The 15,328-nt window shown below is 35.1% G+C and overlaps 2 protein-coding genes across 2 annotated transcripts in view; one reads left to right on the top strand and one right to left on the bottom strand.

The window, feature by feature from the left end:
- The window catches only part of LOC123557305 (major facilitator superfamily domain-containing protein 6-like), a 50,605-nt gene extending 48,935 nt beyond the window's left edge, over window positions 1-1,670 (bottom strand). Inside the window, exon 1 of the mRNA XM_045348717.2 lies at window positions 1,560-1,670. The gene's annotated coding sequence lies outside the window, so the exon portion shown is untranslated. The remainder of the gene's footprint in view (window positions 1-1,559) is intronic.
- Window positions 1,671-9,758: 8,088 nt separating this feature from the next.
- On the top strand, window positions 9,759-11,837 carry LOC123558430 (M-phase inducer phosphatase-like). Its single transcript, XM_045350308.2, has 5 exons — window positions 9,759-10,014; window positions 10,254-10,397; window positions 10,617-10,969; window positions 11,167-11,284; window positions 11,538-11,837. Exons 1-5 carry the CDS (start codon window positions 9,862-9,864, stop codon window positions 11,697-11,699), a joined length of 930 nt encoding a protein of 309 aa, XP_045206243.2. The 5' UTR covers window positions 9,759-9,861; the 3' UTR covers window positions 11,700-11,837.
- Window positions 11,838-15,328: the final 3,491 nt, after the last annotated feature.

Below are 15,328 nucleotides of genomic sequence, written 5' to 3'. Positions count from 1 at the left end.
TTCAATTGTTTTGCCATTAACAAATTTGTCACAGTAATTGATTAATATTTTAGGTTTGAACTCATCCTTAATCCTGCTACATTACGCAAACAAAATAAGATAAATAAAATCAAAAAGCTATTTATAAACAAACTGATTACTGGACACCTAGAAAAACCTTTCGGGGATAGGCTAAGTATCCTGTCACTGGATGGCTAGATTGTTGGCTAGGCCTCCAGCAGTTATACTGGGTATACCAATTACCGTGACTGTGTCTTATGTTCCACTACTGTCATTCAAAGAACAGAGGTGGGGAATTTTAGCATTTTCTTGCATATACCTATTACCGTGAACTTCATCAACTTTCAATCTAAAGAAGTTGTTAAATTGATCTAAGACAAAGGAAGCATATAATATTTTACAATGGGCCAAACTAAATATGAAACAGATATGGCAGAAATAAGTAAAAGTCATTGAAAATTTGCGGAGAAAAATTGCAAAGATTAACCATTATGACCAGTCACTTAGCTAAATTCCTTAATTTCTGGGATCAGTGAGAAATAAAAAGAAAGACACCCCAATTTTCAAAAATAGTTTCGCTAAAAATCTAAGCACATTGAGCATGAATAATGAGAGAAAAATTGTAAAGCAATTTTAATGTTTAGTGTCAAAACAGGACAATCACAGTAATATGTATATCCCGGTAATTGGTATACCCAGTAGGCCTACACCAGACACTGTCTGTTTTTTGGAGTGGTGTGTGTGTGTGGTGGGGAGGACAGGAGGCAATACAAAGTAAAACAAGACTTAAAGTTAGAAGCAGGCAGTGTGGTGATAATGTTGGTGTAGATACGATACTGGTACTGATGATAAAGTCGACCACCTTGGAAATATTCGATTGCAATCGGTTATTTATAAAATTGATCACACCATCTAATAGTTTCCACTTACAACACCAACTGGTGTAAATAAAAACAAAATTGGTAAATATTCTGTACAAATAAATGACTTGCAGTTATCTGTATAAAAAATATTTATCCAAATTTACTGGGGAAGAGGGTGTTTTTGCGCATGCTCACTGTTGTCACATGAAGGCCTGACGTTGGGTCACTTTTCAATACTTGATCAGGAATGACTGTAGCAGCTTTTTGGGGAATTTTCAATATAATACTACGAAGAAAACTTTGTAAATGACAAAGTGGTCGAATTTATCATCAGTCAACCTTCGTACAGTCCCCATTTAAATGATTTTACAAACCCCTTTCAGGGCCTCACTTCATGTGAGTTTGCTAACTAAATATAAATTTGAATTATGTAAAGTTTTCAGCAAATGTTAAGCTATATTTTGATACCGACCATTGATTACAAATTGCAGAAATAAAAAAGTTACAGGTAAAAAACCTCATTTTCTGTTAGGGTTTATCATCAGTACCAGTACATGCTACCGATTTGTCCAAGCTATCCGAGTACTATGCCACTTTCATTGGATAATGTTTATCTCATTGAACAAAAGTAAATGCAGAATATGCCGATGAGAAAGCAGGGGCATTTTTAAACATACTGAAAATGTGTTTGCTTACAAATGGGATGGACTTCGGTAAAAAATGGGTAGCTAAAAGTTGAGCGGGGTTGAGGTGTTGTTTCCGCATGGAGTTTCTAATGGCCGTGTCACTTCGGTATATACCGTATTCAATGCACAAAGTCTACGGTGTGCGTGGCGAAAAACTGAAAATGGATTAAGAGCTTCCTCGACAACCGGCTTCAATCCATAACCCTAAAACGGTACCGTAGGAGGTCTGAGCTCAGAGCCCAAACCTGTCTCTTCTGGAGGTCCGCTGTCCCTGCTCTTCCCTGAATACAGTGTACATTATAAAATGACCTCCCACAAAATATCCAGTCTATTTTTGTGCGTCTATTTGCAGACGATACTGCAATATATATATACTCTATGTCAATTACCTCTGCGAGACAATCAAATACCCTCCAAAACGACCTTAAGACACTAGAAACGTGGGAATTTGACGGGGATATGGAATTCAGTCCACCCAAGTGTCAAGTTATCCGTATCAAAAGAAGGAAACATTCTATTCGCTCACAATACTACCTGCATAATACACTAATAGAATCTGTCACCTCAGCAAAATACCTTGGCGTGGATATCTCAAATGATCTCTCGTGTTACGCTCACATCAAGAAGTCAACCAAAAAGGCAAGTAAAACTCGGGTATGACTGAATAGCGAAATCTAGTAGATTTCGCGAAATCTAATCAAATTAGCGAAATCTAGACATAAAATGTAAACTAATGAATTTTTTAAAAAATCCTTTTAAGCTTTTGTTAAAAGTGTAAATCTACGTTTGCATGCCAATTTTCAAGAAAAAATATTTATATTTAGGGTGGTTTCGAAGCGAAAAACGTATACGGGTCTAGATTTCGCCCGATTCTACATGCGCGGAAATCTCAAGTGTCAGGCAAAATCAAGATATAAAATCTAAAGTGATGAATTTTCTTTCTAAATCTTTTTAGGTTTTTATTAAGAATATATTTATAAGTTTGCATGTCAATTTTCAAGAAAAAATATTTATATATAAGGTGGTTTTGAAATGAAAAACGTATACGGGTGATGATTTCGCCAGAGTTTATATGGACAGAAATTTCAAGTGGCAGGCAAAATCTAGACATAAAATTTAAACTCTGTATATAGGGTTCCTTTGCAGGATTAGAAAGGTAAACTCAAAACCCCTTAAGTCCACTGGCATATCAGACACTCGTCAGACCACAGCTGAAATATAGCTTCGAAGTCAGTTCTCTATACATACCAAAGGTTAAGATAGATAGTATTTAATGGAAGATAAATACATTCCCCCCTTCGATTGTGTATCATTAAAAAACTCAGGCAAACCTTTTGATTGGATCAATGTAGTCAGCTTGAGTTTTGATTGATTTTGTATGAGTAATATTTCATATCTGCATGCAAGAGATTCTGTATTCACAGTATTCTGTGACTGATCTAATACACAGTTAAGCAAATTTCAGATATGTAGGTATCGAACTTTATTATGAGCTATATATTCTTAATTAAAAGCCATTTTGGTAAACGATTGTAATTTTATTTACTTTTATAAAATGGTCACGAGATCGGAATATTTTTTTCCTATCATATTTCGCAACTAAATCAAAATTTCTAATTTAAGAAAGGATCACTGATGCTTACTCTTAAGACATTTTCCAAAAAAAATGTTACATTTTAAATGTAACGCGTGTGTTCTCCGTGACGATTTGATAAAAGACATTGTGTCTGAAATCATTCGTCCTCCACCTATGATTGACTTTGGGAAGTTGGCAGTTACTTGCAGAGAACAGGCTTGTACTGGTACAGAATCCAGGAACAATGGTTATATATATGTTAACTGTCCGGCGTTACATAACTGAAAAACTGTTGAAAAACGGCGTTAAACCAAAAACAAACAAATTTATCTTTAGTTATTGCGTGGACAAGTGCAAATGGAAAAACATGTTTAACGCAAAGTTACTCAGTGGTGACTTCAAGATTTCAAGATTTATTCATATACACTCAGTACATTTTACATGTAACACATGAGGTACAAACAAATATACATACATTGCGAGGCACATACAAACATAAGATACAATAAATAAAACGAAGTTTTGTAATTCTTTAAACTGGCAGTCACTATTCTAGGTTCGTATAAGTGTAGTAGACAGGAGAAGGAACTTTCTTTTAAAAGAAAAAGGGAGAATTAGTCCCAGCTGTTACTGTTTACGATGAACAATTAAACAATATCGAAATGATTCGTAAATAATAATAACTCCAAAAATAGTATATAAAATTGTTACATTGGGTGGCTGTACTACTGGCTGGATGAATGGATGGATGGGTGGGTAGATGAATGGATGGATGTGTGGACGAATGTATGGATAGATGGATGGTAAACGTAATGCAAGCATTCGCAACTGTGTGCCTTTGTTAATCTTACCGAAACGAAACTATAAGACCAACAATAATTGATACTTGCGTATACTGCGTAAAAGAACGTATCCAGCTGTGTTAACCTTGCACGAAACGAAAACACAAGGTCAACTGTGGATGAATATATACTTTGGATACATATATTACAGAAGTACACGCTGATCATTTAATTAGAACTGCATGCAACAAAGATACAGTATTGGATGTCAACATAATAAATACTTAAGCTAAAGAACAAAAATATACACGCATACAAAATAACACATTTGATACGTATTACTGAAATCTGACTACAATTTCTTTCACAAGCATACATAACTTTTTATATGTAACAAAATTTCCAGGATTAGTATTCATTAATTTTTCAAACTTAATGATATTGGTGTTTTTATAAAAATATTTGTTAATGTGTCTTTTTCTACTGTTATTAAACATTGGGCATTCTAGCAAATAATGAAGTTCGTCTCCGATATTTCCATTACATAACGTGCATTTTCTTAGTTCCAACGGTATTCTTTGCCAATTTCCGATTTCTACTGGTAATCGGTGATTTCTTGTTCTAAACTTGATCATAAAACTCAAATATTTGTGAGGTGATTTAGTAAGATACTGTTCAAATCCAAATTTATTTTTGAAAAGTCTGTATAATTTTACAGCTTGGAGAATTATACAAGCCGGAGTACCATTCATTTACGAATATATCTGAAAGTTTCTGTCTTACAGCCTCTGCTAACCAATTAACATTTGGGAAATCATGAGATAGCCAAATATTGTACATTCCACATTCTATAAGTATTGTTTAGATACAGTGCAACCACTGGAAGTTAATATTTAGGTTCGTATCAATATGATTATATTTACTCAACATAATAGCGTACATTTCACTTGATAATTTACCTTGGTCTGAGACAATTAATTTAGCCCAAAAAGAAAGCATTTTTACTTTGATATCAACTGCGATAGGTTTAACACCGGTCTCGCCATAAACAATAACATTTGGTGTACTTTTTTTTAGGTTAAGGATATGCTTTAGGAATTTCAGTTGCACTCTTTCAATAACGTCTATATTACCAGAACCCCAAATTTCAGATCCGTACAATAAAATAGGTTTAACCATTTTGGCGAAAAGATCAATCTGTATATCAATTGGCAAACAAAGATTTTTTGATCTCTTTATTAGAGCATACATAGCTTTCGTAGCTTGTTTGGCAATATCTTGTTTAGTTTTATAGAAAGATCCCGATCTGGAAAACAGGATACCAAGATACTTATATTCAGATACCATTTCAATAGAAGTGTTCTTGCACTTAAAATCATATTTGCGTTGTCTTCCTTTAGAAAATACAAGAATTTTTGTTTTGGTTGTGTTTAACTCTAGCTTCCATGCATCGCAATACTCACTATATATATTCAGTATTAATTGAACCAAATGGATATGTTCCAGTTCTTCTCTTCGATTCACTGAGATTGATCACGTCAAGCCATGCAATGTCGGCGTAAATTCCAAATGGTGAATTATTGTTGCAAACTGTTAGTAGTGGTCGTATAAAGAAGTAAAGCTATGCGTTAATTTAGAATAATGAGACTCAACCTAGATCAAATGGATTAATCTGGTGAGATTAAAGTGCTGTCAATAAACAGTCGTGCTGAGTATCAGTAATATATGACCCTTTCACTACGGGATATAAGCTTGTCTTGTAACATTAATTTTAAATTTATACACTAATTTTGTACAAAACTGTTGGCAAAAGGAAAGAAAAAAATAAGTGGGAGAATTTCAATCTTACAAAATAAAATAAAAATGTCTGACCGATGAGTTAATGTAGAAACATGTGTTCGCCTGGTTCGAAAATAATGTTATTTACCAAGCATTTAATTAAGTGTCCTACAGTTTTGCTTTTTTAATCAAAAATGAAATTCTTATCTGACATTGATATACAACAGCTTGGTGTGGATACTGCGCATCAGACAGATAAATAAGTTATAAAGATAAGAACACATTGTAAGACGAAGGGCGAGATATATATAGATAAGTATTTGGTTTTCCGTTGGGGACAAGCTGCGCATTTCTCTCGGATCAATGTTTCAGGTAAGGTTAACAGGAAGTTAACGCCCAAATTGTTTATTAGGCTGTTTTGAGGAAGCATGTAGTGAAAATATACAGAATTTGGTTCGGCCGCTAGTCCGTCCGTCACAAAATTGCGTTTACGTTGTATTTACTTATCCCTTAGGATTTTCATATTATTTGGCAAAACGTTTTCTACAATGAGCAATGAGAAAACGCTGATATCCCTTTTACTTCTTTAAATACTTTTGAAAAATGCTCCTTTCCTTTCACAAATGAAACTTTAAGCCGCGTTGTTTTAATACCGGTCATGAGACAGCATTAACCCTTACCCTACTAAATTTCTATAATGAGCTTGTTGTCCATCTTTCAATTTGGACATCACCATTAACTGATAAAAGGGGTGTTTACCAAAAAGATACTGACTGAATGGCGAACAGTGCAGACCGTGATCATACTGCACGGATGTGCAGGCTGATCTTGGCTTGGTCTGCACTGGTCGCAAAGGCAGAATCATTTGCCACTAGTAGGCAAAGGGTTAAAGGTCAGATAGCATGTATTTCTTGTCCGCTCCGTATTTTAAAACCCCATGAGCAATTGTTTATTACCGAGCATTAGTATTTCCTTTCAATTAATATGTCTATTACAGGAAACTTGTGTTTTACATAGTTATATGGAATGCAGAACATTACTTTTGACCTTGTCAGTTCAAGGTCACGGTCGTACGTTTAAATAGAATTAAAGATCATATTGCGGGTCTGTTTTATATCTATTTACTCCCTCAGATTAAATTAATGGATGTGAACTGTATCTCTCTACTGCAGTTTCTATATGTGATTAGCCTACACTGTGACTTGTGGCACAGGCTTGATCGCTGTGCTCAGTGCCTCCATAGAGCCTGCTCTTACCTATTTGATATATGAAAAAAATGAGACAATGTGTAGAATAAATCATACAGCATGCCTTTTTTTGTACCCCAACACTGAGTAGAGGGGGCATATAGATTTGGTCTTGTCCGTGCGTGCCTGCGTGCGTCCGTGTGTGCGTGCGTGCGTCCATCCGTCCGAAAAAAGGTTGTGACGCGCCTAGCTAAAAAAGTGTTTGATATAAATTAATGAAACCTTGCATGAGTTTTTATTATGATATGAACTTGCGCACCTTCTATTTTTCGTCTGGCTCTGCCCCCTAATTCTAGAGTTATGACCCCTGAAATAGTAAAAAATGTACATTTTCACCTTGTGACACGCCTAGCTCAATAAGTAATGAAACCTTTCAAGAGTCTTATTATATGAACTTGCGCACCTCCTATTTTTCGTCTGACTCCGCCCCCTATTTCCAGAGTCATGGCCCCAAAAATAGCCAGAAGTGCCCATCTTCACCTTGTGACGCGCCTAGCTCAAAAAGTATACAATTTTCATATAAATTGAAGAAACCTTGTAATAGTCTTTATCATGATATGAACTTGCGCACCTCCTATTTTTCGTATGGCTCCGCCCTCTATTTCTAGAGTTATGGCCCCTGAAATAGTAAAAAAGCATATTTTCACCTAATGACGTGCCTAGCTCAAAACATATTTGATATAAATTCATGAAACCTTGATTCGTTTCTTTATCATGATGTAACCTTGCACACCTGGCATTCTTCTTTAGATTTTAGCTCTAATTACAGAGTTACGGTCCTTGAAATAGCCAAAATAGTGGATTTTTTGTTTGTGAATGTGATTCTCATAGCCCAAAAATTATATGGCCTAGAATAATGAATTCTTTATATAAAATTTTTGTTGGGCTTCACCCCCCTTAAAACTGCAATCATTTGAATTATAGCTCCTTATTTGTGACAAATGTACCAGTGGGGGCACACCCTGTGTCCTACAGACACATTCTAGTTGAGGTAAATATTTTATAATGAAAACAAAGACTTAATGTGCAATAATTTTAGCCTGCTCTGTACAGTTGTAAAGCCTTTAGTTATTTTATTTTAACTTAACCAAATATCCCAACCATTTGAAGCAGTAGCTAAGTTTCAAAGCCTTTTCAAGAAATGTAGCAATAAATTCCTGATATCTTAAGATTTTCTCCTTTTTTGTTGCCGTGCGATTAGGAGTTACGATCTAATGATAATAAATAAGTTTGCAAAGTTATTGTTCTTATAGTACAAAGGGACCATATTTCTGAAAAAAAAAGGAAAGTAAGGGCTATGGTTCTTGATCTTCTTACTTCACTAATATATTGAATATGGAACAAGTGTGCAAAGTTTAAAAGCAATGTGGTCCTAAACAAAAACCTTAGCCAACGCAGACGACCAATTGGAGACAATGAGATTATCATTGTTATATCAAAGCTTGAAGGGATACAATAAAAAAAATTGCAAATTAATGTATATTCAATCTGATAATCTCTATAAAAATATAAAACATTAGTATAAAGTTTCTACGCTCAATAAACCAATGTATTACTTTTGCCTTTTACTTTATTTCATTTTCATGTGGACAACGTAAAAGCAGCCGAATGTAATAACCGACTTAAGAAATAGACAACATTTTAATGTCTGGTAACCCATTTTTTTTTGGTATTATTTGAAAGAGTTGTGTCTGATGAGCAAGAATTAGTAAATAATTTATGTTATTTATTTATTTTGTTGGGTTTTTACGTCGCACCGACACAATTATAGGTCATTTGGCGACTTTCCAACTTTGATGGTAGAGGAAGACCCCAGTTACCCCTCCGTGCATTATTTCTTATTTCATCACGAGCGGGCACCAGGGTAGAACCACCGACCTTCCATAAGCCAGCTGGATGGCTTCCTCACATGAAGATTTGAAGTCAGCGACCTTAACCACTCGGACACGGAGGCCCCTGAATTAGTAAATATAGTAAGATGACCATTAATGATATTCACGAATCACTACTGGCATGTTTTTTGACTGCGAAATGATAAATCTTACTCTGTAATAACTGGATTTCTGTTGAAGTATTTTCAAAACTTTCAAGTAAAAAGAAAAGAATCTATATCTTTTTATATATAGTTCATATTTTCTTTTCAGCAGACAATACTTTTTTTTATTGATAGAAAATTATATAAGCTTACCAGGTATCAATATTTGATTTAAGGACCGGATACCTTAAGTGAATTTTTGTTAACAGTATTTTACTTGGCATTCAGAAAAGTGTTTCCCCGGATACTGTTTATTATACAACAATATTACTGATGAAAAATTGAGACGTTATGGTATAAAATTGCAATTAATGAAAAACGTTGACATTTTATCGCCAAATCTACAAATTAGTTCACCTTGTCACATAAGCCGGATAATGTCCGAGTACAAAACACGTGTTCTATAATTGTAATTAAAGTTGTGAAAACAGGAAAGCGGAAGGTGTTTTCACACCTATTCTTTAAATTATTGCTACGGCAAAATAAGCTCAAAGCTATATCGGAAACTTTAATTATTAGATCATAATTACGAGAATGGCCAATCTTCTCTACTAAGCGAAGTATATAAGGGAAAATATTTCATTTCACAGTCATAACCTCTTCGTCAAGTCATATATACAGTGTACATGCACGTCTTTGAATATCACTTTATATTTTATCTACTTCGAGAATCATGTCTTTGAGGTGAGTCGAATACGATGCTTATTTTTCATGATTAATATACCAAACACGTATAAAGCACGAATTTGCTATACGAGTCTATATATTTAATAATATATTTCTTTAAACTACCACGAGGAAAGTTTTTGGTATCATTAAAATACATTTTAAAAACCCATTCATAATTAAATCATTCATTATTCATCTGTTTCTTCTTTTTTTAACATGTATCAATGTATCCTTTTCTTTATTTCAGACTTCGTTTGTTTGAAGACGCTGTAGATTCCCCGGTGCAGACAACTTCCGGTGAAGTCTGGGACGAGATCGAGGCCGTAATCACTCCCTATGGAAAGTACAAGTCACCAGGCTCTGGAGCCGATTTTTCGGTAAGTTTCCAACATGCAGACTTATTTCATTTTAATGATATTTGCAAAAGTTATCCGGACAAATGGATTTTTTTTTTCAAAAATAGAATCATAATAAAATAAATATGCAGCGGGCACAATAACGTTATTATATACTTGCTTATATATATATATATATAGATCTAGTTTTTCTATATAATATCATCATTAAGGCATTAACATTTTTTGTAAGTTCATTATGTGTATATTTCTCCTTGCAGATAAAGATTCCATCGCGGAAGTCACTGAAACGCCAAACATCAGACGCCAGAAGAAGCTTGTTTTCTGGAAAACGACTAGCAGACGACAATCTTGAAGTAGACTCTCCCGCCACGAAGAAACATAGGAGCTGTTCTGTACTGGCGGTAAGTATCGTATTCAAAATTTTTGAATATTTATTTGCAACCAAGAACCTGGTATTTCATATTGCCACTACATATAAAATATCATAAATTAATTTTAAAATGGTGATTTTAGTTTTATATATTTGGGTATGTTCATCATAATTTTTGGCGTCTGTTTTCTGTGTAAATGCACATAGATCTATATATTTCATTTAATAAAATTCTTATTCTTAATTTTAGGACTCCAATGATATCATCGAAGCTGTTGAACGTTTAGAATCACATGAACTCGTAGCTGACGCAACTCGTTGCTACACATTACCCACAATTCCCGGCAAACATAGCGACCTCAAGTCCATCTCTCCAGAAACAGTGGCGGACATCATGGAAGGGCGATATTCAGAACAGCTTGGGAAAGTAACCATAGTCGACTGTCGGTACCCGTATGAGTTTGAGGGAGGTCACATCCGGGGAGCTGTAAACCTGTACACAAAGGACGCTGTCAACACACTGCTCCAGGAGACGTCGACGTCAGAGCAACCACATGTGCTGATCTTCCACTGCGAATTCTCCTCAGAGAGAGGGCCAAAAATGTAAGTATTCAAACGAGACTGATAAACTTGTGGCATTGAGAAGTTTGTCTCACTGTGATATTGTTGCTTAAAGTTTATGATACATTAAACAAACACAGGTGTATAAACGTAGCGTCTTTTTTATTACAATAATCCTGAGATAACCATAACTTTTGAAATAGCCGCCGTATAAAATGTTATTGCCTATTATATTCCAGGTATCGTTTCTTGAGAAGCCAGGACCGTGAGGTGAACAAACACAGATATCCACATCTCAACTTCCCAGAGATTTACTTGCTCGACGGGGGCTACAAGGTGTTCTTTACTGCACACAAGGTTGGTACGCTCGTCACTACATTTTGGAAACGCATACATTCCAGTTTACATTTCAAAGCTTTTTTTCTCAGTACGATTTTGTTATTTATGGAGGTCAAATTTAAGAAAATGAAAATCATATATAAAATTTTCTAAATGAAAAGAAGAATATCGTTATCATTCCAGTAACATCTTTTGAAGCGGATTCTCTTGAATTGACAAAATTGAACTATGTTCGCATTCCATACTGACTATCTTATTTTTATGATTTCAGGATATGTGTGATCCAATCAGCTACAAGCCAATGTTACACGAGGACCATGCTGCAGACCTACGCCACTTCCGTGTCAAGTCGAAATCATGGACCGCTGGTGAGAAACAGAAGACTAGCAGACGACAAAGAAGCAGGCTTGCTTGCTTAAATATTGACTTCTAAACATAGAGGTAATGTTGAAAATTGAAAGTGTTGAAAAGTGCTAAATGTAAGACATGTGCTAGTTGTGCTATATGTTGTTTTGTTAACTGTGTTTGTTGATTATTTCTTGTTTTGTGCTGTGAAGAAATAAAATATGATAAATTACTTATTTTACTTCTTTTATTAAAATATTTGCCCTAGTTTAAACCCCAGAAGATCCAAATTCAAATATGTAGGTATGTACAGTAGGTGTAGCTATCGTACCTTGAATGGTACTATGACGAGACAATGTGTCGCGCGCCAAACCGCGAAATTAGCTAAAGGTTATGGTGATACTTGGAATTAATAGGAACAAAGCTTGTTCCGAATCCATCATCCTATTCGATTAAAGAACTTTAAAATAACTTTGTATAAAAAAAATGATCACCATAATGAGACAAAGTGCCGCGCGCAAAACCACGGATTTAGGACACATTTGGAAGTAATAAGTAAAACAATAGGGACAATACAGGTTGCTTGTACGATATTTAATTTCCTCATCTCGATTGAAATATTTGGAAATCGTTGGAATATGTCACAAGTTTGTGGAATTTACATTTCGCATCTGTATTACCAGGAAAGCAAAGCATTATAACTTAGACAGTTCACACAAACACTCAATTTTGGAAACAAATTATTGTCTTGTGTTGCAATAACATATAATCGGACCGAGTGCAAAAAGAGTGAGAAATCAAGCTATACAGTGACATTGAAGGTCATTTATAGAGAATGTCGTGTTTTTTAGCATCTTTTTAGCCCCTTCAAACATTATGCTGTTAGATAACACAGCCAAACAACTACAAATGTATTTGTCTCTACGAGATGATAAAGAAATAAAGTGCCTCTTTCAGTTATACAGGATCAAGTTCATTCTCTGGGGGCAAAGATCAAATATACAATTTATACAAGTTCTTACGGATTATTCTTGTCTTATATTTGAGTCATACACAAACGCTTGTGGGAAGCATTATATTTCAGTATAAACGATCAGTTAGTTTTAATTTACATTTTGTCCAGAAAGTTAAAGTGTATATTAACACTTAACATGCTGGACACGATCGATTCTGCCTTTGCGACAAGTGTGGATTATCCGTGCAGTCTGATCAAGATCTGCACTGTTCGCCATTCAGTCAGTATCGTTTTGGTAAACACATTTAATTGCACTGTACAAAACTGAAAGATGGCCAAGTTCACTATATAAATAGCATGGTAAGGGTTAGTATCAAATATTTACTTCGTCAGGACAATGAATCAATTATATTCAAGAATGTAATTTCTTTTTTACATTGAAAACGAGAAACAGATAAAGCGGAAAACTGAAAAACTGAACGGAAAAATTATTTGAGTCACACAGTGAGAAAACCAACATAGTTGCGACCAGCATGGATCCATGCGCGCAGTCTGATCAGGATCTATGCTGTTCACTAATGGTTTCTTTAATTGCAATAGGCTTTGAAAGCGAACAGCATGGATTCTGACCAGACTGCGCGGATGCGCAGGCTGGTCTAGATCCATGCTTGTCGCAAATGCACTATGTTGGTTTTCTCATGGTGCGGCTCATGTAATGTTGCAGAATAATTCAAATAACCGCCACCAGAAATATGAAAGTAAGTTATAATACACACATGTACATCGTTTAGTTCTTGTATCTTGCTATTTTTACAATGATCATGATGTGAGCCGCACCATGAGAAAACCAACATAATGGTTTCTTTAATTACAATAGGCTTTGAAAGCGAACAGCATGGATCCTGACCAGACTGCGCGGATGCGCAGGCTAGTCTGGATCCATGCTGGTCGCAAAGCCACTTTGTTGGTTTTCTCATGGCACGGCTCATGTTATAATACCATTGATTGATTTTACATAGATCTACATGACACTGACGTAAGTGAAGAAAATTCATATAATTATCAATTAACTACTTTATCACAGAAAATATGTTGTTGTCTTATTTGAAGTACTGACGGTTTTAAAACAAAATGTCAAAACTGAGTTGTACCGAATGTTGTGTTTTTAGATGAAGTATTGAATTCCTCGTAACATATTTGTATGACGTGGCTGTTAGAAATTAATCATATTTGACTGACACTCATTGTGAGTCATATGAACATAATACTGATGACAAATGTGCGTTTAGCATCTTTCTTCTTAAATTGAATATGAAATATCCCGGTATTTTATTCTAAACGTTATCGTCTGGCAACTCTTTTTTCGCAGTTAAACGCACTTCAAAATAGTTAATGTGTTGGTTAAAGGCTGGTTCATCAGACTATGTTCCAAACTTACAGAACAGCTGGTTATATACACTATTTGAGCTGTGCCATGGGAAAACCAACATAGTGGGTTTGCGACCAGCATGGACCCAGACCAGCCTGCGCATCCGCGCAGTCTGGCCAGGATCCATGCTGTTCGCTTTCAAAGCCTATTGGAATTGGAGAAACTGTTAGCGAACAGTATGGATCCTGACCAGACTGCGCGAATGCAATTGCGCACTCGTTGTTCGTTCATTCCAATTTCGTGTCCGGTCTGTAACTTTGTCTTTTATAAGACTTGGCGAAATGATCAGTATTACACGACAATTTGTCGCGTACATGAAGCATGAACCTACCCCTCTCACTTTGTAAATTAACTCCCTTTATTGAAAGTCTTAATTTCGTTTTCGGTCTGTAACTTTGTCATTCATGGATGGATGTCAAAAATGTTTTTGGCATCAATGATCAGCATGATAATGTGTAGTGTGTAAGAACCGTACGTCTCCCCTCTTTCCTCTTTTGAGTTATCTCTTTTTATCGAATTTTCCTTTCTCTGGCATTACTCTAAAGCTAGTGTAGGCAATTTGTGCAAATTGCAAATAATGAAAGAGGACATTTAGAAGAGGTGCAATGCACATGGACCGTAACTCTAACATACTATATTTTAGTTGTTACTTTTTGAGTTATTTCCATTTATTGAATCTCCATTTGGATTTCATGTCTGTTGTGCACATTTGTCATTCATGGATGGGTTTTAAAATTTGAAATTTGGCACCAAAGATCAACATAATGTGTCGTGTGCAAGAACCATAACTCTACCCTCCTTACGATTTTAGTTTTCTCCCTTTATTCTTAAATTGCCCAGAAACTGATGAAGGTATTCTTTTCAAATCCCTAGGCCTATGCACCAAACTGACAAAAATGTCTCACAACACTGACTGCCCTTTTAAACAAAATTGTCCCCCTTTCTAACTGAGCTAAATATTTAATATTGAAAATAATTGCATTGAAATCTCTGAAGGGAATTTTATGTGACATGTGTTGGTTCATTTTTCATATTTTGTTAGTATTTTCTTTTCAGTTTCATAGATTGAAGGGAATCACAGAGAACTGAAATTCCTCTAATGGAAGATAAATTCTGCAGTGATTAGTTAATATAACATTATATATTATACATGTCAATAGGAAGAATTGAAAAAGCTCATTCGCCAAATTTCTGCGCCGAATAATGGTGAATTTATCTATTTTCGTACTTATTATTGTTCAATTATTAACTCTTTACGCAATAATTTTGACTCCACTGAAAAATAATTGACATAAATTTACACAGCGAAAGATGATCCTAGAGCAGAAGAGCC

Source organism: Mercenaria mercenaria, chromosome 5, assembly GCF_021730395.1.
Source record: "Mercenaria mercenaria strain notata chromosome 5, MADL_Memer_1, whole genome shotgun sequence".
In the NCBI taxonomy this organism is placed as follows: domain Eukaryota; kingdom Metazoa; phylum Mollusca; class Bivalvia; order Venerida; family Veneridae; genus Mercenaria; species Mercenaria mercenaria.
Note: the sequence above shows the minus strand (reverse complement) of the source record. Positions and strands in the feature narration are given on the sequence as shown.